Raw genomic sequence first — 23,351 nt, 5'->3', positions numbered from 1 at the left:
TCACCGTCAGGTGTGTGCTCGCACGGTCCGGCCGTGGCGAGGCCAGTGGCCACTCAAAACATGCCACTCCCAAGAGCCAGCCCCTTTTACACGGCCATGTATTTGTCCCACGTGGCCACGTCGTCAGCAGATTGAGGGTGGGCAGCAGGGTGGGCACGTGTCTCCGGCCATTTCCGGTCTGTCGCCTTCTCCGTAGGCCCCGCCTCCCTCCCGGTAAGATCACGTGGGCCCCATGTCTCTGCCAGACAGCGTCGGGGCCGGCCCTGCACCGGGAGCTGGGCTGGGGCGACGGGGCTCAGAGGCCCGATAAGTGCTTATCCTTACGCCAGTCACACTGTCCCTGACACTGCAGACTGAAAGGCGCATTTCCCAGAAGCCCGTGGTCCAGGAGCACACCCAGTGGGCACACGTCCAATGGGTGGGCGACCCCACCCCGTGCTGGCCTCAGGGGACGAGGCTCAGAGCAGATTCTGGGGGCAGATGAACAAAACTCCGCATGTGAAAGCGTCACAGAGGAGGAGACAGGGGTTATGGGTCCCCAAAGCCAGCGTGTGGGTCCCCCAAGCTGAGCAGCGAGGAAGAGCAGGGTCATAATCCATGGGGAGACCCATGGCTACTCCGTGACGCCCACCCCCCACCCCCCGCCCCGTCGAGAGCCAGTGGGGGGCACCGGCTCGGTGCCCAGGGGATGTCTGGCTGCAGAGGTCCAGGGGTGGCCCAGAAGCGAGCGCCACACCACACAGAAAACTGGGCGCACCGGGGCGGCTTCTCCGAGGCAGAGGCAGCGTCCACGCCCTCAGCGTCCCAGCTCCAGCGATCGGACAGGGCGCAATAGGCCAAAGGGGGACAGTGTTTGGGTGGGACTTTTCCGTCACTTAACCCTCGAGTTGGTTTTCAAACTTTGCCATTCCCCGGAGTCCCCCAGGGCATCTGTCCTCAAGGTGTGCTCAGGAAAGCAGCAGCATCACCTGGGACGTGGGGAGAGGCAGAGTGTCGGCCTCCACCCCGGACGCCCTTGGGCAGACAGAGACCCGAGGGTGGACCCATGGTCCGCAGGTGACGGCCCTCCAGGGACTTCTGCACGCGCATGGTGCCGGGCTCACTGGGGCCTGGTCCCCCTCCTCCCTGAGCCACTCCCCATCCCCCGATCTCTCTCAGCCTCGGTGACACGTCTGTAAAATGGGCGTGTGACGCCGGCCCTGTGGGCTTGTCAGGGTCCTGACGACACGTGCAGAGTCTGGTGTGGCTCCCCGCACCCGAGTCCGAGCTGGGGCCGGGGTAACAGAGCGCCACGGGCGGGTCCCTTAGAAACAACAGACGTTTATTTCTCACAGCTCTGGAGGCTGGAAGTCCAGAATCAGGGTGACCACTAGGCCAGGTGCCGGCGGGAACCTTCCTCCTGGTGGCAGACTGCCAACTTGCACCTCCCAATGGGGGAGGCAGGCTCTCTGGGGTTCCTGAAGGCAGCACCCTCGGGGCCTAGCGACCTCCAAAGCCCACCTCCTGATGCGACCACATCAGAGGGCGGGGCGTCCAATGAATTGGGGGGACACAAACATTCAGTCCGTGACACTTGGAAGCAATAATAAGGGACAGCTGTTGATGACCGCCACGCCTGCCGTCCTGGGCCCGCCTGCCTGCTGGGCCTGGGGGCTGGTTAGCGGGACAACAGCCCTGGAAGGACCTGGTCGTCAGCTTGCCCCATTCTTGAATCAGAACTGACCGAGCCAAATCCGCAGAGCGTGTAAGAGTGTGCCGCCGTCGCGGGGGTCTGAGCCCTGTGACCCCCGTCCCTGCCCTGTGCTCCCCTCCCCCAACAGCCACCTACAGGCAGCCCTGTGTGAGTCCCTACGGGAGCTAACTGTTCCTCCTGCCCCTTCTCTGCCCAGGACACACCTGTACCTGGTCCTACCTGTAGCCCGTCACCCGTCACAGAGGCCCCGGTCTAGATGCACGCCCACACAGCAGGGCGCCTAGAGGAGGACTTCCTGTCTGGGGAGGGGTAATCGATGGGCTGGCCCGGGGGACCCGCCACCGAACCTGAGGGGCGGGGTCCACCCCAAGCTGCTTGGCCAGATGCCTAACCGGTTGCTCTGAAGTCTTTGCCGGCCAAAGCCTCTTCGGAAAGTTAGTTCTTGGTCCAGTGACCCTGTCACAACCCAGTTCTGCCCAAAGCCTTCAGTATATTCCCTGAATATCCAGGTTGCTGTCAAGACTATAATCGTCAAACAAAATCCTGTCCTCTCTTTTGGTTCTGAGTGATGCATTAGTCCTTTATGTTTTTAAATTAGTTTGCCTCAAATGATGCTAAGTTCATCATGCCTGTGGAGCTTGAGATTCTCTCTCTCTCTCTCTCTCTGTATCCAATAAACTCAGGAGGGAAACAAACAGTCACCTTGGCTCCCACTTGTTCTAAGAAAGACAGTCTTGAATCCAAGTTCACGCCCCACTCCGGGCTGCCACAAAGTGCTTTCTTCCTGAGAGTTTAGCCGAGTTTCACCACTGGCAGCTTAACCGTCACACTGGCACCGCCAGAAGTCAACGTGGTTGACATTAGCTTCGAATGCTGTCTCCTGCCAGTCTTTGACTTTTGAGAACCTCGAAGACTGGCAGGCGAGGACACGGCGCCCTGCAGAGTGGGGCGAAGAGACACGGCAGAGGCCAGATCCGTCGGTCACCGAAGTGAGGGAGGAGATTCGGACGCACAGGACAGAACTTTGGGAGCCTTGTCACGGTGGCCGAACAGCGTTCGGTGAACCCTGCACCCTCGGCCGGGAAGCAGGCCTCGTCCCTGTCGGGCAAGGGCGAGCTCGTGTTCAGAGCCTCGCAGCGACTGTCAAAACACGAAATCATCCAGGACCTCGAGCTCCGGCGCGTCCACGTAACTTATGACCTCGACTTCCGTGTCACCAGAACCGGATTTCTGCAAAACAGAACGTCCTCCCTTAGATGGCTTTCAGAGAATGCCTTGTTTCTTTACATTTCTTTACAATGGGTTTTGTTTTAAGTCTATTTCGCGTCCAAAAATAGTAAATGTTCACCAAAGACAATGTGGAAAATAAAATGGGAAGATGACAAAAAAAAAAATACCCATAAACTATAATAAATACCATAAACCATCCCCGACACGGCGCACTGTTGCTCCTAAGCCCCTTTTTCTGCATCTAAAGTTATCTTTACAGTTACATTAAGTCGAATGGATAAATAGCTTCATAAAGCGATTGCTCTCTGCATAGCATCATATAATATTTTAAATCCTATTGTTATCTGTTCCTTGGCTGCACCATTTTTAATAGCTCCATCGTTTTCCATCCACAGTTTACATGTTTTAGGTCCAATTTGGGCGATTATAACTAATGCTGATATTAATTAGAAAATTCACAACAACAAAAAAAAAATAGCACCGCCTGTGAGAGCCCAGATTCCTCTCTCGCGTGACTCGTTTGGACACTGAGCTGCTTGCTGGGTGCGCCGTGCCAGACACGGCAGGCCTGGCCTCTGCCTCACGTACTCCAACTCGTCTGTGGCCCACTTGATTTTGGAATGTACCCTCTCTGGTGACAAAGGATGGTTGGAATCCAGTCTCTAACCAATCAGGGTCAGAGTTTTTACACTACACCTTCTTTTTTCTTGTTAAAGGCCAACTTATTCCTCCCTCCCCTCCCAGCCCCACCACCCAGTAACTGTCTCCTGAATGTTACAGTCTCTTAACTCAGGTCCAGACAAGCAGAAGGCCATGAGGTCTCTGGGACGGCAGGTGCCCAGCAAGTCCCGGGACTGGACGCCCGCCACGCTTAGAGGCAAAGTGTTTCCGTTCCCACCGCCGAACCCTGCCCAGGTGGTCGCCAGGCCATCACTGGCAACGGCGCGAATGGCCCCCTTGTAGCAGAGGCCCCCCCAGAGAGGGTTGGGCAGGTTTGCCTTTGGAGGCGGGGGCCGAGGCCCTGCCCTGCTCTCCCAGGCCTGGGACCGGGGCCGGGGCCGTAGGAGCGGCTCCCCCTCTTCCCGGTTCCAGCTGCTTCCTGCCTCCCACTCCCGCGCCCCAGTTTTCACGTGACTCCGCAACAGGAGAAGGCCGTGCGCGTCCCCGGGAGCCCGGCGGGCTGAGCTCCGCGCTAATCTTTGTGATTCTGAGACCAGCTTGTCTGCCCCAAGTTGTTAGTTTGCACACATGACTTGATTTTAATTAACAACAAACCAACCACAAGCTTCTACAATAAGCTCTGAAGCCAGTTTCTTCCGCCAACCTCGGGATATTAAAGGCAGCCTTCGGGGGCTGTGCGGGGAAATTAGACACCAGCATTAAGATGTTCCATTAAGAGGCAGGACAAATAGCTTCAGCCAGCCGCTTAGAGCAAACGCAGCTTCTCAGGGGTGAGCAGGCTCGAGCAAGGACAGTTGACAGCGCGGCTCAGATGAAGCAGAGCAGAATTCCACACTGGGGCCCACTGTCCTTCCAGAGGAGCTAGGGTTGACAAGAGCGAGCGGGCTGGTCCCCCGGTAACACAGGGGTGGGACCAAGGCAGGGCAGCCTCACCGGCTTAGCAACTGTCATTGTCTGTAATCATACGATGCCCCTAGACAGCCAACTCCAAAGAAAGGTCACAGCTTATTGAAATGGTGCATTTTGATAAGAGTTTGCTGACTCTTTCCTGTCCCATCAACCAATCACCAGTTGGTTCATCCAATGAGTGGTTTATTGGAGAGAAAACAAAATTTGTTAAGAAAATTGCTTGCTCTACAGCAGGGGTCTGCAAACCGCAGCCTGGGGGACGACCTTGGCTTGTTGCCTGTTTGTGTAAATAAAGTTTTATTGGCACAGAGCCGAGCATGTTCATTTGCATATTGTCTGTAGCTGCTTCCACAGGGCAGTGGTAGCTATCAAATAGTGGATAAACCATTCGACCCTCAAATAGTTACTCTTGATAAAAAAAGTCTGCTGATCCCTAATCTAAATAACCGTTCAGTTTAAGGGTGGATTTGACAAGCAATATGCCAGAACGGTACATTGAAACTCACAAAATATTACCGAGGGAAATTGAAGGAAAACGAAATAAACAGAGTGATAGGTTGTGTTTAGAGGCCAGAAGTCTCAAACTCATTAGCATGTCGCTTCTCCTCAAATCGGCCTGTAATACCACATAGTCCTGATCCAGAGCCCCGTGGCCTTTTTCTTTTGGTAGAAATTGATAAACTGTCTCTAAAATCTGTATGGAAATGAAAAGGCTCTAGAATAAGAAAAACAACCCTGAAAAAATTATATTTGGAAGCCTCATACTACTTGGTCTCCAGATTTATAATAAAGCTACGGTAATTGAGACAGTATTGTATCGGCATAAAGATGGACAAATAAATCAGTAAAAACGCATAGTCAAGAAAGAGATCTATGCACATGTAAGTGCAACTGATTTCGACAAAGCCAGTTCACTGGGGAAAGTGATTTCTTTTTTTCAATAAATGACGCTAGAACAGTCGGACAGCCATAGGTAAGCGAGCACTTGGTTATCCAAAGTGCTCTGACTGCTGAAAAAGGCCTAAGAAAATGCATGTTTGGGGAAATCGTTTGCCTTCTCTATGGTTCTTTATACTAAGGAGCTAGCAAAAGTTTCTCCAAGAAACTCTACGGATTAGCATACTCACGTGCAGAAACATGGATTCTTAGAATGAAAGCTAAACAAGATACTGGACCATCTCATCTCTGCCCCATACTCTACAGCAGCGGTCCCCAACCTGTTTGACACCAGGGACCGGTGCTCCCGTGAGCATCTAACGCCTGATGATCTGAGGCGGAGCTGAGGGGTGATGCTGGCGCTGGGGAGCGGCCGCACACACAGATGGAGCTTCGCTCACCCACCTACCCACCCGCCGCTCACCTCCTGCTATGCGGCCCGGTTCCTAACAGGCCATGGCCCATCCCGGTCCATGGGCCAGGGGTTGGGGGTCCCTGCTCTACAAGGAAGTAAGGAAGGCTCATGTCAGTTGAAGGACTTGCCAAGGTCAGTTAAGAAAAGGCTGATAGAAAATTTAAATTCATGGCTGGAGAAGACACTCAAAACTGAGTAGGACCTTTGCAACACATAACAAAACAACCAGCCCAAGAGCAGGATGACGGAAAAGCCCCTGGCTTCCCGGGCGAAGACCCCGCTTTGTGACATGGGACCAGGAGCCCTGGGACCCAGCCCCGAGCAGAGAGGTCGCATGGTAAGAAGCTTCAGTGTTACCTCGTAGTTGATGGTTACGATGAAATCCTTGATGTGGCTTTTCGGTGCTGGAACGGGCGGGAACAGCGTGGCCCATAAGCGACATCTGAAACTAGAGGAAAGGAGGGAGTTAGGTGGGACGGGCACCCTCTCCTGCCCTTGCACATTTCCCTAACAGGAGACCCAGTCGATTCCCGCCGTTTCGTATGTTCGAATCTTTATCGAGAGAGATTTCCAGGTGTCGCCATGGCACTGATCGCTGATGGCCTCGGGTGCTGCAAGGCTCTGGCGTGGCTCCTGGGTCATCCAAGGTCATCCGGGGAAGACAAAATGGTCATCACTCCACGTTGGCGCGTGTCTCTAGGCCTCACTTCTGAAATCGGGGAGTCTGTGCATGGCCCACCGTTACTTTCAGGCTGGCTAGTGTCCCTTCCCCTTCGGTGCTGGCCCACAGGGCCCATTTCCTCTTCCCTCTCCGAACTGCCCACCCCGACGCAGAGATGCTACCGAATATAACATTCAGAACAGCGAGGCCGATTAAAATCAAAGCCGAGACTACGAGAGGGCTGAGAACGTGAAGCCTCCCGCATGGCACCGCCTCGCTGAACGCTCACGGTGACGACGGCTCGTGGGGCCGTTCGCAGGCTCTAAGCGGGGCCAGAATCTGCCACTCGTGGACGGACGACTAAATGGCCAGGGGAGGCCTCGGCACCCCTGTCACCGGGGTTCATGACGGGGGGAACGGTAGGGATTCCAGCCCCCAGTGGGCTGCCCTCTGTTAGCCGAGAAGTAAAAGGTGTGTGATGGTGACTCAACAAGGACAGCTGAGTGTCCAGAGGCAGGACAAGGAACGCAACAGGCACGACTGTGAAAACCCCCCCAGGAAGGAGCAGGCGGGAAGGGCAGTGCCGGCCAGGGACGGGGCTGTGCCCGGTCCCGCTTCTGCAGATCGATCTCCCGCTGGCCTTTCTCAGTCTTTGATTCGGTCCACACCCACCTGGAGACAGCTGTCCACATGACACACAAGGAACAGGGACATCCCTTTCCATCCGTTCCATCCAAGAACTAGAGCGTGCAGAGTCCCTGAGACCCACGGAGAACACCCGAGTGTGAAGAATACCTGCCTTCTACAGGTGAGCGAGAAGACGAACAGGAAGCAGATGGCTGCCGTAAGCACGATGAGAAGCCATTCCGTCCAGGCCTTCTGCTCGTCACTTCCTGATAGAAAAAAAGAAAGGAAGGAAGAGTCAGAATCAGTGACAGACGAGAGAAACGACCGGACTCGGGCATCAGAAAGCTGGGGGTCGCGTCGCAGGTGCCAGGCGGTACCGGGCGAGTCGCTTCACCCTCCTGAGCCTTCGATGCCTCGTCTGTAAGATGGGGGGGTAACGCCCGTCTCACAAAGTGGACGAGGGGACAAGACGAAATGATGGCGGGGAGGACACGCTTCATCTGAAGCGTCGTTTCCTCAGTCGACCTGCAGGTGTTTGGGGGGCGCATGTCTGTGCTATGCCACCTGGGGCTTTTCAGCTTTTGCTAAGTAGCTTGGTTGGAAAAGCTACAAAAACGTAAGCCTGCTTAGTAACCTAACTGCGTTGCACCCAAAATATTTTCCCAGGTTGGAAACTGAACTTTTAGAGGAAGCAAAGGATGGAATAATACTCGCACTTAATAAACGCATCAGACTCCACCGTTACGAGTGATTTACCATCTTAATTAATCTCGAAACACCCCTTACCACGATCCGCACTTCACACCTAGAAGCGAATCGCGGACAGCGGTGCCGTGTCACATGCGACATTACTCTCTAGTTAAATTTACTCTAACCTGCACTCGGGGACAGAGTCGTCAACGAGCTTCGATGACAGCTCTGGGGAGGGTGTGATGTCTTTAAGGTACTAGAAACGCATTCTAGAAAAATCGGAGGTCATTTACTCAGTGTTGAAAAGGTGTTGGAAGAGGTGATGCTCTTGCTAAACTGCCTGATGCTCCTCGAGAGAAGGGTGCAAACGCGGAGCGGGCTCCCCGAGTGCGGTCCCTTTCTGCGGGAGAGGCCACTCGCCGTCCCTCCCTTCCTACGCGGAGTCCACCGGTATTTGCTGGGCTCCTGCTGCGTGTTTGGCACTGGACAGGTTGTTGGGACACAGGTCACAGGAGCACACGTGGGCCCTCCCCCGCTCCCTCCCTCCTTCCCTGCCCTTTGACCGTCAGGGAAATCGGCACCAAGCCAAGAACGAGCCAGGGAGCCATGGTCTGAGGACAGCGGCCCTGAGACCCGCGATGGCGTTCGAACCGCCGTGCGTGGGGAGGAAGAGGCCCCCGTCCACACCCCGCCATCCGTCGTCTCTGCAAAACGAGAAGTGGGTGTCGGCGGAACTTCAGGTCCGTGTAAACAGAATCAGACGTCCCCGGGCTCCGGAGCGCGTCAACCCCGACCGTTCAAGGCGTCGAGAGGGAGCGACGTCTGGAGGAGTCGACGCTGGCGATGGCCGCTTCGCCGCCCTCTGTCGCTCTCCGGCCTGCGGAGAACGCTCACTCCGAGCGTGTTTCCTCCTCCCCAGAGCGTGGGTCTCTCCCCGCGGCCCCTTCCTGCCCCTTCCCGTCCTTTCTCGAATGCATGAGTCCTTTGTCCCGGGTCAGCCCTCACTCCGCTCCGCCGTCTCTCCGAACTGTCACCGAATCACTTCTTCCTTCACCCCCCAGGGTACTGTCTTGAGTACGGGCTTCCTGCGTCCAGCTTCCCCAGCTCAGAAAACGCTTTCTCCATCACCGGCGCCTTCTTCCCGTTCACACCCGAAGGACCCTTGGTTTCTTTTCCCAAGTTCATTTTTCCTGAACTCTCTCCTGGATTATAGACTTGACAGTGGCTCCCAGGTGGAAACCCAGCGGTTGGCTTTTACCCAAATGTCCCTGTTCCTCAGCGACAATTCCTTCCGCCTTCTCCCCGAGGCTGGCCCTTCCGCTCAGCCCTGGCCCTGGGGCATGTCCCACCACGGTGTTCTTTGAACTTGGTCAGGTTCGTTCAGCGCAGCTTCGTCTTTTCATGCCATGCGCTCCTCTCCCAAGCCTTGTTCCTGGCCCAGCCCCGACACACAGCTTTGGGCTCAGACTGTAACCTGCTCAGAGATGAAACCCGCTTGCATGTGTCCCAAAGCGACACCTCTGGCCCCCAAGTCTTCCCAGTGCCCGGCCGGACCCCGGAAGTCGCCGTGATCCTTGCCCTTCTCACGACCCTGCCCCCCTTCCCCTGCCGTGAAGGCGGCTCTCTGGGCCTCGGTTCCCTCAGGTAGGAAACGAGGGAGTGGAAATGTCCGACCCTTTAGCTGCCTCCCTGTCCAGCATCTTCTCGTGCCGCTCACTCGATCCAGGCTTCGTCATTTTGCGTACACTTACCGTTAACAACACCCATCTCAGAGAAGCAGTGTATCTGTGTTGCCGAAAGTTCGAAAGGTGTCATAACGTATAAAAATAGAAATTGCCGGTGACCAGAAGTAACTAAATAGCTTACGTCATGACATACTTTTGCATTCACTTTTCCTGAGTGCTCACAGGTACCAGCCACTTTGCAAAGTACTTAACATACATTCCCAGTTCAGGTGTCACAGCCGCGCTTCCCAGGGGGACACTCTTCATGTTGCAGCTGAAGAAACTGGAGTAGGCAGGGCGGGGGGTGGGGGACTGAGTCAGCTGCGACACTCGGCCGGCAGATGGAGCTGGGATTCCAGCCCGGGACAAGCGGAGCGGTCACGCTTTTAACAGGGTCAGGCGTCCCACCCACGGCCCACCATCCCCAACCGAGGACACGCCGCACGGACCAGGGTGTCACTTAACGCAACCTCAGCATTTCTTTGTCATGGATCTCCCGAGCACCGTCCTCCCTTCCCACATGACTGCCCTGCAAGGCGGCCCTGCTTCGCCGTGTGTCCCCACTGTTGGATGTGGCTAGGTTTGCAGGCCGCGTCCCATTCGAAGGGGGCTGCCTGACAAACTACCATGTCTCCTGCCTTTTCCAAGGCTGTGGATGGGACCGCATCACTTTATTAAAACCCTGTGGCCTAGTATTTAAAAAAAAAAAAAGTTTAACATATTTGCATCATTATTTTACAAAGTCACAGCCAGACTTTGTAAAATGATCGAAAAGAGAGCCACACGGAGGTGTCCCGTGTGTTTTTTCCAAATCCCGCAGACGCTCCGTGGTTCTAGGATTAGCAGTCGGTTCTCTGGATTGTACCCGGGTATCCTGAGAAACCGAGTGTCGACCGCACGTGCTCAGAGCTGACATGAAGAGCAGCTGGGACGAACTAACGCCGTCTGTTCAGAATCCCTCTCGCTTTATTTCCCGGTCGGTTTTCCCAGAAGGGGTCGTCTCCCCAGCATCGTCTCCCCATCTCTGACACTGAGCATCGCACGCTTAGCCGCCGTGCGCGTACCCCAGGAAATGCCTCCAGCGCCGCTAGGCTCACCTCGCGGAGTCAGCATGTATTCAGCAAGGGGTCTGTCGCCAAGGAGGTGGCACCGACAGGCGGAGTTTCGGTCTTGCAGGAGGAGTGAGCACTGCTGTGAATGGTATTGGGGGGGGAGGGCCGCTCACGTGGTACCACTTGCGTCGGAGTGAGCACTGCTGTGAATGGTATTGGGGGGGGTACCACTTGCGGCCCACCTTGTGCAACAGCCCGTGGCCTTGTGTCAAGGCCTGATAACCGCACCGTTTACTTCTGATGCTCGTGACAAAAGGCTTTTCAGTTAAACCACTTTGGCTCTCGCTTTGATATGCAAAGATTCTTGCCGAGTTAGCAGAACTGGAGAGGCCATCGCTTCTATTCTATTCCATCCAGTGACGTTATCGGTGCTTGTGGGGCACATGTGGGAGTCAGAGTCACGGCCACTGTCCAGAGGCAGTGGGCGAACGCGTGCTTTCTGCTAGCCGGGCATCCGCAGCGTCCCAGAGGGCCTTATCACTGCCCCGCTGCCGAGGGAGAACAGAACCAGCGCCCCGAGCATAGAGCCATAGAGCCAAGGTCGGCTTGGCTGCACTGAAAACGTAAACCGTGGGTAAATTCGGTGCCAGAAGGAGCTTTCCATATGCACCGCAAACCGAAAACTACTTGCGGATTACCCAGTGCTGTTATTTACTAATGCAAAAAAAAAAAAAAAATTGCGAGGCAGTCCCATATCTGGTGAATTAGAGAGAGCGTCCACTCTCAACCCGGTGAAGGCAGGAGGGGAGCAGGGCCCGCTGGCAGTCTAGATCCTTCGAGTTAAAAATGATGCTTTTCCACACTGTAAAAGGCGAGAGGCCCCTGAATACGTCACTAACTGGAATTCTGGAGACTCTGGCCATGTGGATTTTCCTTCGAAGGAGTATTTCCAGTTAACTTGAACCTTCTGACTCGAGGTGAAGGCCACGGACGTTTCTTCTCAAGAAGCTGACGGGCACTGGCACTCAGTTATGCAGAGATGGGTTCCAGGAAGGGGGACTCGCGAGCCTGCCCTTCCGACCCCCAGACTCGGCCTTGTTCCCAGACGCTTCTCAGACCCCTCCGGCGGAGAGCCTGGGGCTCAGCGGTCCGGTTTCCGGTGACTTCCACTTCTATTATTTTTGCTCTAACCATTTGACCTTGAGAGTTAGGCAACTCACGAAACTTCTGTTGATTTACGACCCGGCGTGTATGTGACAGAGAGCGAGGGGCGTGAGGGGCGACAGGAGTGGGCAACCCGGTCCCAGCGCTGCCCCCGGGGCCCGGGACCCTTGTCAGGCCCCTTCGCTCTCGGCGGCAGCCCCTCCTGCTCTAGGATCTGTGGTCCATCCGGTTCAGACTCGTAACACACGGGGGCCCGTCTGACCTGGGGGCCTGCTCCACGGTGAGCCGTCCACACACTGTGACCGTCGCGCGCTTCCGTGTGCATTTCGAGCCCGACCTCAGACTCAGCAATAGCTTTCGAGGGACAAGAGCCAGTTAGCGAATGGAGGAGACTCTTTGGCGAACAGAGACGCCAGCGCGTCCGTCCAGGATCTGTCCGTGGCTTCCCCACGGGAGGGCGAGGCCGTGACATCACGCAGGGAGGGGCTCCCCACGCGGAGACACAGGCCCGCCTCGCCGCGAAGGTCAGCAGCCAGCCCGCCAGGCGGGGAGCCTTGCGAGGCAGCTGTCAGCGGACTGCGGGCCTGACCTGGATTTGGGGGACAAAAAGAGGAGGCAGCAGGCGCCACCTCAGTGGACAAAATACAGAATGGCCAGGGCACGGGGCAAATACCCGCTGTGCACGCGTTCGTCTGGGAAGAGGGCGTGAGTGGGCGGGTGTAGAGGGGACGCGGGGCCCTGTGCGGGCGGCCACACTCGGTGGGGGGTCCCCCTGCGGGACTACGCGCGAGGCGCTCAGCAGCCAACCCCTCGGCGCTGTCCTCTTCACGGGCTTTCCTGCACAGCCCTGAGGGCTGCACGCCTTCTGGGGTCCCCAGGCCACCCAGAACGTTCTTCCCTGTGAGGGGCTGCCAACCCCGCTCTGTGAAGCCGCTGAAGAGCTGAAGCCGCTGAGAGCTGGCTGCTGAGGCTGCGGTCAGCACGCAGGAGCGAGAAACCAGGGCCAGAAGGTTTGTCCCGGCTCCGCCCCCGGCTCCCAAGGTGACCCTGAGCCCGGTGTCCTCCCCAGCGTCCACCGCCTGCTTTGCAAAGCGGGGTAAGGAACAGGCGAGTCGACACGTGTACAATGCTTAGCCCGGTGCTGACCCACGGTAGGTGCTCAATAAACGTTAGTTACAGTCGGGATTATAATTAGGCGCATCGTGTCAGGACTAAGGCGTCGAGCTGATTTCCCTCGATCGTCGAAGCAAGACCAAAATTCAAGCACTATCAGGATCTTCAAACTCGGAGTCATAAGCGGAGGCCTGGAGGGGAAAGAGAGACGCCCCATCCTGCAGACACAGGAAGCGGATAGGGGCGCGGGGCGCGGTGGTCCAAGCCCTCGAGGGTGCGCGCTCAGATGGACACTGTGGGCAGCCTGCTCAGATCACTGGAAACGGTCTGCACGGAGGCCGACTGCGTCACGAGCTAGTCGCATCGCCCACCCCAGCCGCCAGCCCCCACGGCCTGTCCTCCTGCCTCAGTTTCCCTGGCTGGCGCCACGACCCCTGGGGTGACGAAGCGTCACAGAGAAGAGGGCGTCGCTCTGGGCAGAGCCTCACCCCTGTCCATCTACTTTCTCATAACCCAGAAACCTGTATAATTAGGAGAATCTCATGCTTGTGAAGACACGCGAGTGGGCGTAGGCGAATGTGCCCCGCACGGTGCCTGGCCCGGTGGTCGCGCCCCCCCTTCCTCTGAGCTGTCATCCCGTCGTGTCACCCCTGGAGGACCCGTCGTGACACAGCGTCCTTGCCTGAGAGGACAGGGGACACCTCTAAAGGCGGCAGAGCCTGAGAGCACAGCCGGACCCCCCGCTCCTGACACGTGGGGACGGCGCTGAAAGTTCCCTGCTGGTGGGGACAAGTGGCGGGGCTGCCAGGCATGGTCGACCACGGGGCCCTGGGCGACAGGAAATGCCCCGTTTGCGAAGGAGCCCGGCATCGCCCCAGCTCACGGGAGCCTCGGGTTGGCCCGAGCTTATTTCCCAGGTTCTTATCAGGCCCGCTTCTCGTTTCTCAACCACTTCGGGTCACTGTTGACCCGGAAGCTGCCATCCTGGGCCTCACAAAAGCTTTAGAGTTTGCAAAATCCATTCGGAAGTTGAGCGGCCCAGGAAAACCCGAATCCAATTCTCTGCAACGTTTTCCCTTCATCGCTCCTTTTCCTGGTTTTCTCTCTGTTTCAGCAGCAAGAGAGGATTTAAAAAGAAAGACTGCAGTAAAAACAGGAAGGAAAGAAGGGAGGGGTTTGGATAAAAAAAAGAAAGAAAGAAAAAAGAAAAGAAAGAAAGAAAGAGAGAGAAAGGAAGGAAGGAAGGAAGGAAGGAAGGAAGGAAGGAAGGAAGGAAGGAAGGAGGCAAGCAGGAAAGAGCAGGCGGGGTGTCAGAGGCCTGCGAGGCAGCCACGGGATCTGGGCCTGGCCCCGTGAGGTGTGACATGAAGGGGGAGTCAGCCGGTCTGAAGGGCGCTCCGCCCCCGCCAGCTTATGATTCTGGCGCAGGTTTCCTGACACCTTCGCAGCCCGCGAGCATCAAGTCCGAGGAGAGAGACGGAGGGCTTCCTGTCCATTAGTGTTCATCGAACCTGCTTCTATCCCAGCCCGAACTCTTACATGTCCCCTGATTTTCTGCCTCGACCTACTTCCATGAAGGTTGTGTCACATGACTCTAGGAACACCCCGTCCATTCCCCAAACTATGACAGGTAAGCAAGGGCCAGGACTTTTCGGGAGAGACCGTCTTGATGTGAAAGGAGCTGCCAGCACCTCGGGGGCCTTCGTGGCACATGAGCCATCAGCAAACTCTGGTGACTGCTGTTCTGCCGCCTTGGGAGCACGTGCCACAAATCTCAAGCCTAAAGGCATCTTTCTTAAGAACGTACTTTAATTGGCACCTACACTGTGATCAAAGAGGTTCTGGCCTTCGGTGAGGTCAGGGCGGAGGCCAGTCGTGTGTTTAAAGGACAAGGCCTGTCACTGCATCTTGTCCCTGGGAAGCGGGACGGGGAGTGACCGAGCCAGACCAAAGACGCGGCCTGACGTAAACGCAGGGTAGGACGCACGTAACCCTCGCTTGTCCACGGGGAAGGGCCGAGCTGTGGGAAGTCTCATTTCACAATCGCTTGCTTTGCAGTGGGGCATGTGAGCTTCGGGGAGTGGAGAGAGGGTGACATTGGACTTCAGAGAACAAAAGCCATCCCTGAGGCCAGGGTCAGCAAACCGCGAAGGGTTTGATGAACGGGCGACAGCAGAGACAATGAAGGAAGTGGAGAATGTGGAAGTTAAAGTTTGAAAAGGAGAAAGATGTGAAGCCGGCTCTTGAGATAAGACCAGAAGCCAGTGGAGGAAGAGAAGGCGATGCAACGAATCTGATGAAGTAAAACCATGAAACCGCTACTTCCATCTCAAAGCAGAACATGCTATTCCTCGCTCTGGAAATCCTGGCCCAGGAGGCGACCTACATACGGCACAGCTTCGGGGCAGGCGGGGAGGGCACGCTCGCTGGCTGTCCCCGGAAGTGCTGCCCGCTAGCCCCCTGACCTCCAGGGACCTTGCCCACCCAAGCTGGGCCGCGGTCCTGTCTCCTCCAGACGCTCTTTTCTCGTCAATCAAAACTCACTGATCCCCTGTCTGACTCCTCACTTAGTAACCTTGGGCTAAAACGGGTTAATTGAATCTACTCCACTAATTGACTCAGGTGTCACCTGTTTGAGAAAATTATCCATTAATAGCGACTTCTTGGCTGTTTGATAACTACTGAATTATTTAGTTATCTCTGGGCCTCCATTTCCTGACCTTAAAAGAAAGGAGGACTTAAGATCTAAGTCAGAGGTGACACTTGAGTTGGGCCCTGGAGTGAGAATGGACAGGAAGGGCTGTGGGCTGCCCGCTACACGACAGGCTAGGACGGAAGGCAGATCACCTGCAGGACGTGAACGGAGCAGCCAAACTGCCGGACAGACAGCAAGCCGAGCGTCGCGATGGCCGCATCCTCAAGGGGTGAGGATGAGTCACACTCGATGTCCCAGTGGGGCCCGGACTTCCTATTAAGTTTATTAATCATCTTGATGAAAATGAAAAGTCTGCATTGATTAAGTTCATTAATGATCCTAAGCTGAGCAAGGGAGTAAATTCCAGAAGCGACGGATTTATAAGATGAATAATGATATTAATCAGCTCGTTTTCATGAAGCGGGTGGCAGTAAATGAAATGGGATTTGCCATAGATAATGGCCACGAGGTACACCTGGGGGGCGATGATAATGAGCCCAGTTTCAAACCAGGAAGCTGTTATTGAAGGAAGAGAACTCTAGAATGGAGAGCGAGTAATAAATAAAAAGCCAGCTTAAAATAAACTCATTATGGATCACAGTTTCACTCTCGGAATGTTTGTGGTGGGCTGACGGAGCAGAGGAATGTAATGGCAGAGTTGGAAGGGAGGTGTGGCACCCCTGTTTTACAGGTGAGGGAATGAGACCCCGAGAGGTACAGCGTGACTGACTAGGTCCGGGGTGTGAAACCCTGGCACGCCGGTCACCTCCCTCTCCCCTGCAGCGGTGACAGATGACCTAAAGTAGCCTGAGACTGCTTCTCAGCACAGCCCTCCCAACGGTCTCCGACGGCCTAGCTCGTGCAATGCCATCGCGTGCCATCTCCGGCTCAGGTCACAGAGGTGACAGCGGCACAGCTGTGGCCGAAACCTGAAGCTCCTGGGTCCATCTCTCCAAGTTCCAAACGCTCGACAGTCAGCACTGACTAGAACGTCAAAGCGCAGACTCTCGTAAAGCAGAGTGGGACCTTAGCCCAGGCCCCCGCCTGGGTCTCCACCATGTCCTCTGAGGCCCTCGGACAGCGTTAAACAAGCCTCTGACACTGCAGGTGTAGGGATGCTGGGAGGACATTTCAAAACATCGCTAATCTGGGGCCGATGAGTTTTGTGCTATTGGGGAATAACATGACGCATTTTTAAAAAGAACCCCTCCCCATAAATGCAAATGACGAAAATTAAGCTTGGACTGTGGGCATTTGCTAAAATTTATAACCTCGTTAAATAAAAATCCCCTCCCCGGACTGGTTCACGTTTCCTCTGTTTCGCTCTCGGTGAGCGGAGTGCATTTTATTCGTGCAGACGAGGCAGGGTTGGGGGCGGTCCCACGTGTGCCAGCTCTGCTCAGCCAGGTCGGGCCACCAACCTAGGGACGGGGGAGGAGGGGCGCTGGCCCGGGCAGAAGTAGGAAGTGGGTGCAGTTGGGCCCTTCTCAGTTCCTTTTGTACCCCTTTTCACTTCCTTCCCCACCCCCCGGGAAGACTCACGCTGCTCCCCCGGGCCCAGTGGGGTGATGTGAGGGCCACCCTACGGGGCTGTGCTGATTGCCCGGCAGTGGTGCCATGCCTCTGGGAACTCAGCACACCGGCCCCCTTGCAGGCTCTCAAACGCCCCCCGCCATGGCTCAGGCCTTCCCTCGGCGGTCCCAGGCCTCCACAGGCACCCCCGATCTGCGTGGACCCGCCCACTAGCCCAAGAGAATGAATTAAATCGTGGAGAATGTTCGCGTGTGCCTGAGAGAAATCTCTCCTTAAGGACACGCTTCACTCGATCGCCGAGTTCCTGTGGGATGAGGGGAAGACGGCATTCACGTGCCTGAGCAGCCATCACGGCAATGTCAGCTGTCGGGGTCGCATGACCGAGGGCCCAGCTGGGCACCGAGCCGCACCTTCTACGTTAGGCCCCAGAGATCTCCCGTCAGCCCGTGTCCCCGTGGATCTTAGCCACGCTCAGCCACGTCTGCGAGCGTCGCCAGGCCTCACGGCTGTGACACGCACCCGCGACAGACTGGTTGTTTTCTGCCCAAGACGTCTCTGCCCAAGACGCCCAGAGAGCGGCAAACACAGACTATGAATTCTGTGTCTTCAAGGTACAAGGCCACGTCTCCGGGTTTGGGGGTCTGCGCCTGGCATCTACTGAGGTGGGCCCTCCCCCTCCACAGTCCCACGCGCAGATACAATGGCCCTTTGTGTCTTCAAGGTACAAGGCCACGTCTCCGGGTTTTGGGGGTCTCCGCCTGGCATCTACTGAGGTGGGCCCTCCGCCTTCACAGTCCCACGCGCAGATACGATGGCCCTCTTATTTGCCAAGTAAACTAGTCAACTTGGTCATGAACCAAAAGGCCGCAGAATCAACACAGGAGCCCAGGCGACGTCCCATCCTCTTGACCCTCTACGTCTGTTAGGCTAAGGAAGGGCTCAGGGGCGGATCCAGATTCTGTAGGTCCTGAACCTTATTCAGTGTTGTCATCTTCTTTAAGAAACAAAAGCGTTCATCCCAAATTAGGTACGGGGCAACTATGGAAATGAAGGATGGCTGGCAGCATCTGGGAGAAGAGGGAGAGACAGGTGTGTGTTTACAGAAGGACACCGGCAGGGCTCCTGGCAGTGATGGCACTGTCCCTTGTCCTGCCTGTGGTGATGGACACAGGCACCTGCACGTGTGACACCACTGCACACAACTAAACACACAAATGAGCACCCAGGAAGGTGACGAAATCTGAATAAGGTCCGTGGATCGTATCTGGCTGGGACATCGTACCATAGCTTTGCCAGAAGTAACCCTCGAGGGGAACTGGGGGAAAGCCACACGGGCTCTCTCTGCATCATGTCTGCCAGCTGCCTGTGAATCTACAAGGACCTCAAAATAAAAATTTTGATTATAAAAAATTAGATAGAAGTAGAATCGGATATTCTGGGGGAAAGTTAGGTGCAGGGTTTTGGAAAGGCTGGCGCTAGCGAGAAGCTTGAACGCTTAGCCGTGTGCGGACTGGGGGACGAGGCACAGCAGAGACGTGACAGCAGCTGCACCCGCGGGTGCCTGTGCTCACTTCCCAGGGCGACCTGCTTGAACCGCGAATGGGGTCGCTGGTTCTCAGGTGAGCGCGAGAGACTCACCCATGACGACGGGCTGAGTCCACTCACTCCAGGGCCCCGCTGTCCTGCACACGGAGCTCACCGCTGCCCGCACGCGAATGGAGTACTTGGAAATGTCGTGAACAGCTGAGGTGAACTCCTGAGTCCTCATTTTTTCTACCTAAATGGGGAAAAAATATCATCGTAATCATCTCTAGACGCGTAATTAAAGTGATGCCCATCAGCGATCAGAATGGGGGGTCGCGTATAAGCCAAGGGACTCACTGTTCGACGACCCATTTAAAATCGAGAGGACACATAGCAATGAGTCTGTTCCGAGCTGCTGGCAGCACGTACAGAAAGTGGGCAGCTGTGCAATGTGCATGATCCGTCTGGGCCCGATGGATACTCCCAGACTGGAACACTGGGACGGCCGAGAGCGGAATGCAAAATCCCCTTGTCCTGTCCTTCCGTATTCTGTCGTCACGTTTCTAAACAATGTCCCCCAGTTTCCATCATACTTTGCATCAGCAAACTACAATCTGCAGGCCCCTCTGGCCTGCTGCCTGTTTTTGTAGGACCTGCAAGCTACGAATGGATGGTATATCTTAAAGTGACTGAAACAGATCAAAAGAGTGTCTCATGACACATGAAAATTACATGAAATCGGCATGTCAGTGCTTGCAAACTTACGTTTCTGTACAATCAATCTGTGGTTGCGTTTGTTATGCATGCAGAGCTGACTAGTGGTGGCCCAAACCGTGCGGTCTGCAAAACCTGGCATGTTTCTTTGGGCCTTTACACAAACAGTTTACTGATGTACGAGAGTGGAGGGGAAGGGGAAGGGGGTGTACAGGGAAGTAGAAACAGCAGAGACCTTGAATCTAAGACGGGCGGGTGGGATCTGCCTCCAACTACCCCCAGTGCACTTCCTTGACCTCTCTGAGCCTCAGTTTCCTCATCTGTCACATAGGGATAGCAACATCTAACTCTTGGAATATTGAGTTCAATGGAATGATCTCAGTACAGCCCAGGCTTAAGGAAATATTAAGTTGCATCGTATGGAAACAGCCAATACCCAACCCACGTTTGATCAGCAAAAACAGCAATTTTGGATGGTTCGACCCAATAATATGTGCCCAGGTGCCGTAGGCAACTTACGCTGACGTTGGCCCAGTGCTGAAGCTGGTTTCTCACAAACGAGCCCTTCTCCAAGGTGCCCTGTATCGATCAGTGTCACCACCGTCCAGCTCATCTCCTGGGCTCCAAACCAGAGAGGTGTCCCTGCCACCTGCACCTTAACTATTCCTACGTGTGTCTCCCCCTCCTCCCCTGCCCCACGACCACTGCCTACTTTAGCTCCCCTCATCTGTTGCTAGGACAGGTGCAGTAGCCATTAGCTGACATCGCTATGTCCAAGTGACCCTTCCCCACCTACATCAGCTTTCATGCTGCTACCAATGGTAAGACTGAGTTTGAATCTTGACTTCTATTTTTCTAGCTCTGTGACTTTGGGCAAGTCCCTTAATCTGTGTGTGCCTGGCTTTCCTGTAAAATGGGAATGATAATTGCATAGCGGAGTTACTGAGAGAGAGGGACAAATGAGTCCAGTAAAGCTCGGCACACAGCTGATGCTCAGCAGACGTCGGCTTTCTTCCCAGTTGCCCTTGAACTTTTCGTCCGTTAGTGCCAGTGAGTTAGTTTCTAAGTCGTAATACAATGCACAGAACATAAAATTCACCTCTTTAACTGTTTTTAAGTGTCCAGTTCAGTGGCGTCGAGTACGTTCACATGGTGTGTGACCATCACCACCATCCGTCTCCAGCTCTCTTCATCTTGCAAAACTGATAATCTGCCCATTAAAAAACAACGCCCCATCCCACACCCCCACCCCCGGCAAACATCATTCTTTCTCTACGAATTTCACTACTCTTGGTATCTCGCATAAGTGGAACTGTACGGCATTTGTCTTTTTGTGTCTGGCTTATTTCACTTAGTAAAAGGTCCTCGAGGTTCATTTTCGGAATGCCCTTCCTTTTCAAGGCTCGCTAATGTTGCATCATATGTTTTTGTCACATTTTCATTATCCAGTCGTCTGTCTGTGGACACTCGGGTTGCTTCTTCTTTTTGGCTTCTGTGACTAACGCTGCTGTGAGCATGGACGTACACATCTCTCTCTCTGAGACGTCGTTTTTGATTCTTTTGGATATACACCCAGAAGCGGAATTGCTGGATCACATGATATTGCTTTCTAAATGCCACACTGTTTTCCATCGTGACCGGCCGTTTTACATCTTCACCTACAATAGTGCTGAGGAGTTTTTATCTGATACTTTGTCTTATTTTCAACCAAAAGTATGTCCTTTCAAGACAAAAGGCCAGTAGGGTGGGCTTATTTACATAAAACCTGGGTAGATGTAAGTTATCTTTGACCTCATTAGTTCTAAGCTATAACCAGAGCAGACACTGAAGACAATTTTAGAAATGTCTCTAAAAGAATGCTGTCATGGAACATTGGAACGGTCTGAAGAATTACCTGCAAATAACCCTTCCTTGCGTTGTAAATTTCCACTTCGTAATCGAAGCAATGGGTTGGAAAGGCAGAAACTGGTTTGTCCCATCGGATAGAGAGACGGCTTCCTTCAATGTCCGCCGTGACGTTCAGCGGAGGGTTTACTTGATCTAGGTTAGGAATGAGAGCGGGGTCAGTGGTCCAGGCTGACAGGTCCCACCCAATCCCACTCCTCAAGGCATCTCGAGGAGGCCACCTTCTCGAGTATTGGCCCTCAGGAGGCTCACACAGGGCTGCTGTCATAAAACAGGAAAGAACTCCCTGTGTAACGGTCCGGGACTCTATCCCAACGGGCATGGAATGATTGAATCCCATCCCTTTTTCACTCCTAGAGTTGGGCCGAGGGCAGGGTAAACTGATCCTGGAGAGAAACAGCCCCGGAACGCTCACCTCGCCCTGATCATGGCCGGGTGTGGAGCCGGGGTGTGGAGCCGGGGTGTGGGCCCCCGCTACCACTTCCCCCGTCTGGGCTTCGGGTTTTTTGTTTCATTCTGCCGTTTGTGTCTGGTTTTGCTTTGTTTGGGACATGGAGTGGAAAGCTTTTGTTTTCTCTCGCATAAAAAGAATGGACTGCGCTAAATTTGTCTTCTCTTGAATAAGAACTAGAGTCCTCTCCCCCGAGATCTCACCTGATTGCCTATGGCCAAGTGACGTGGGTAGGAAATATTTCTGAGTGAGCGTTCTTGTCTTAGGTTATGTGGCGAAAGTCTCACAATTAATGAATCACAGAGACAAGCTAAGGGTAGGACCCACTGTCTCCAGAACCTGCCACTCCCAAAGCAGAAAAGGTTTACCCCAAAAGTCTTTGTTTTAGTAATCTGAGGAATTGGTTTCAATAATGTGCAAATCATATAAGCAAATGAATTCCTGTGGTCTGTTCCAGACTGTGTCCATTTTCACATTAATATCATTGTTTCCTAAGTCCTTCTCAGCATTTTTTATCACCTGTCTTCATGAAAGTGACATTTTTAGGTCACCTAAGAAATAAACGATTTAAGAGAATTGCATTACTCTTTAGTAAATGCTGTGATCCTTTAAGCAAAGTTCTGCTCTATTGGACAGATATAGATATGTGACAAGTCAATCACGTCCTTTAAATAACAGTTTGCATATTTTTTGGATACTTGCACGAGGCACCGTTCTCAACACTTTATAATTATGAACACTTACTTCTCACAAAAACCTTGTTGGAAGTATTGATTTCTCCCATTTTGCAGATAAGACCGAGACACAGAGAAGTGAGCAGCTCATCTAAGGTCACTCAGCAACTCCGCAGAGAAGCCAGGGTCCACCGCCCACTCTGACGACTGCCACCACCAGAGCCTGGCACGTTAGTCCCCACGGATGCTGTGCTAATGGCTCCTGATGAGTTGCATTAATATACATATCCAGGAGGAAGGAGGATGCCTTCTGCTTTGACCACCGAGCAAATGAAACCCTAAGGAATATGTTTACATCTGAGCATCACAAGCCGAGGGAGGCATTTTAACTGAGCCCGGTCCAGAGGAGGCAGACCAGAACGGGAGGGGCACGCACGAGGAAGTGGGGGTGGGCAGCTCGGGCCAGAGAGGCCTCAGGATGGAAGCGTGGCCGCCTTCCGAGAGCCGAGAGGCCATTGTGGGGACAGGGGTCAGAGTGGCTTGGAGGTGTCACCAATCTATCGCAGGGCCCAGGGGAAGAAATACCCCACCAGCCGCAGCTGCTGAGACGTGAAATCGCCTCCCTCGGCAGGGAGCCCCTTCCCCGGTGTGCTGGGTCACCGCTGGGGGGTGGGGGGATTGGGGGCACGATCGGCGGGGGAGGTGCTGCTGAGACCCTGCCGTGCCCGGCGCGGCCTCTCCCCGCGGTTATCCGGCCCCTCATGTGCTCCGGCCACATGGGGTTTTCAAGCAGGGGCCGGTGGCTGCTTCGCATCTGGAAAGCAGTGGGGCGAGGCGACCTTTTCAACCCCTTCCACGGCCGAGCTTCCCCGGGCCGGTGACCGCGGCCCCGCGCCGTCTTACCGATGGCGTGCAGGGCGAACAGCCGGTCCAGGGGCCGTGTGGGGGGGGCTGCTGGAG

The 23,351-nt window shown here is 54.8% G+C and overlaps 1 protein-coding gene across 1 annotated transcript in view; it reads right to left on the bottom strand.

Moving 5' to 3' along the window:
• Positions 1 to 2,657: 2,657 nt before the first annotated feature.
• The window catches only part of IL5RA (interleukin 5 receptor subunit alpha), a 25,556-nt gene continuing 4,862 nt past the window's right edge, over positions 2,658 to 23,351 (bottom strand). The window contains exons 6-11 of the mRNA XM_006909197.2: positions 23,295 to 23,351; positions 21,256 to 21,401; positions 18,762 to 18,900; positions 7,325 to 7,418; positions 6,222 to 6,306; positions 2,658 to 2,923 (exon numbers count right to left, since the gene is read on the bottom strand). The exon at positions 23,295 to 23,351 is cut by the window's right edge and continues 128 nt beyond it. Coding sequence (XP_006909259.2) covers positions 2,837 to 2,923; positions 6,222 to 6,306; positions 7,325 to 7,418; positions 18,762 to 18,900; positions 21,256 to 21,401; positions 23,295 to 23,351 — 608 coding nt within the window. The 3' untranslated portion in view covers positions 2,658 to 2,836. The remainder of the gene's footprint in view (positions 2,924 to 6,221; positions 6,307 to 7,324; positions 7,419 to 18,761; positions 18,901 to 21,255; positions 21,402 to 23,294) is intronic.

Source organism: Pteropus alecto, unplaced genomic scaffold, assembly GCF_000325575.1.
Source record: "Pteropus alecto unplaced genomic scaffold, ASM32557v1 scaffold53, whole genome shotgun sequence".
Classification (NCBI taxonomy): Eukaryota; Metazoa; Chordata; class Mammalia; order Chiroptera; family Pteropodidae; genus Pteropus; species Pteropus alecto.
The sequence above is the reverse complement of the archived record's forward strand: the minus strand, read 5'-3'. Positions and strand labels throughout refer to the sequence as shown.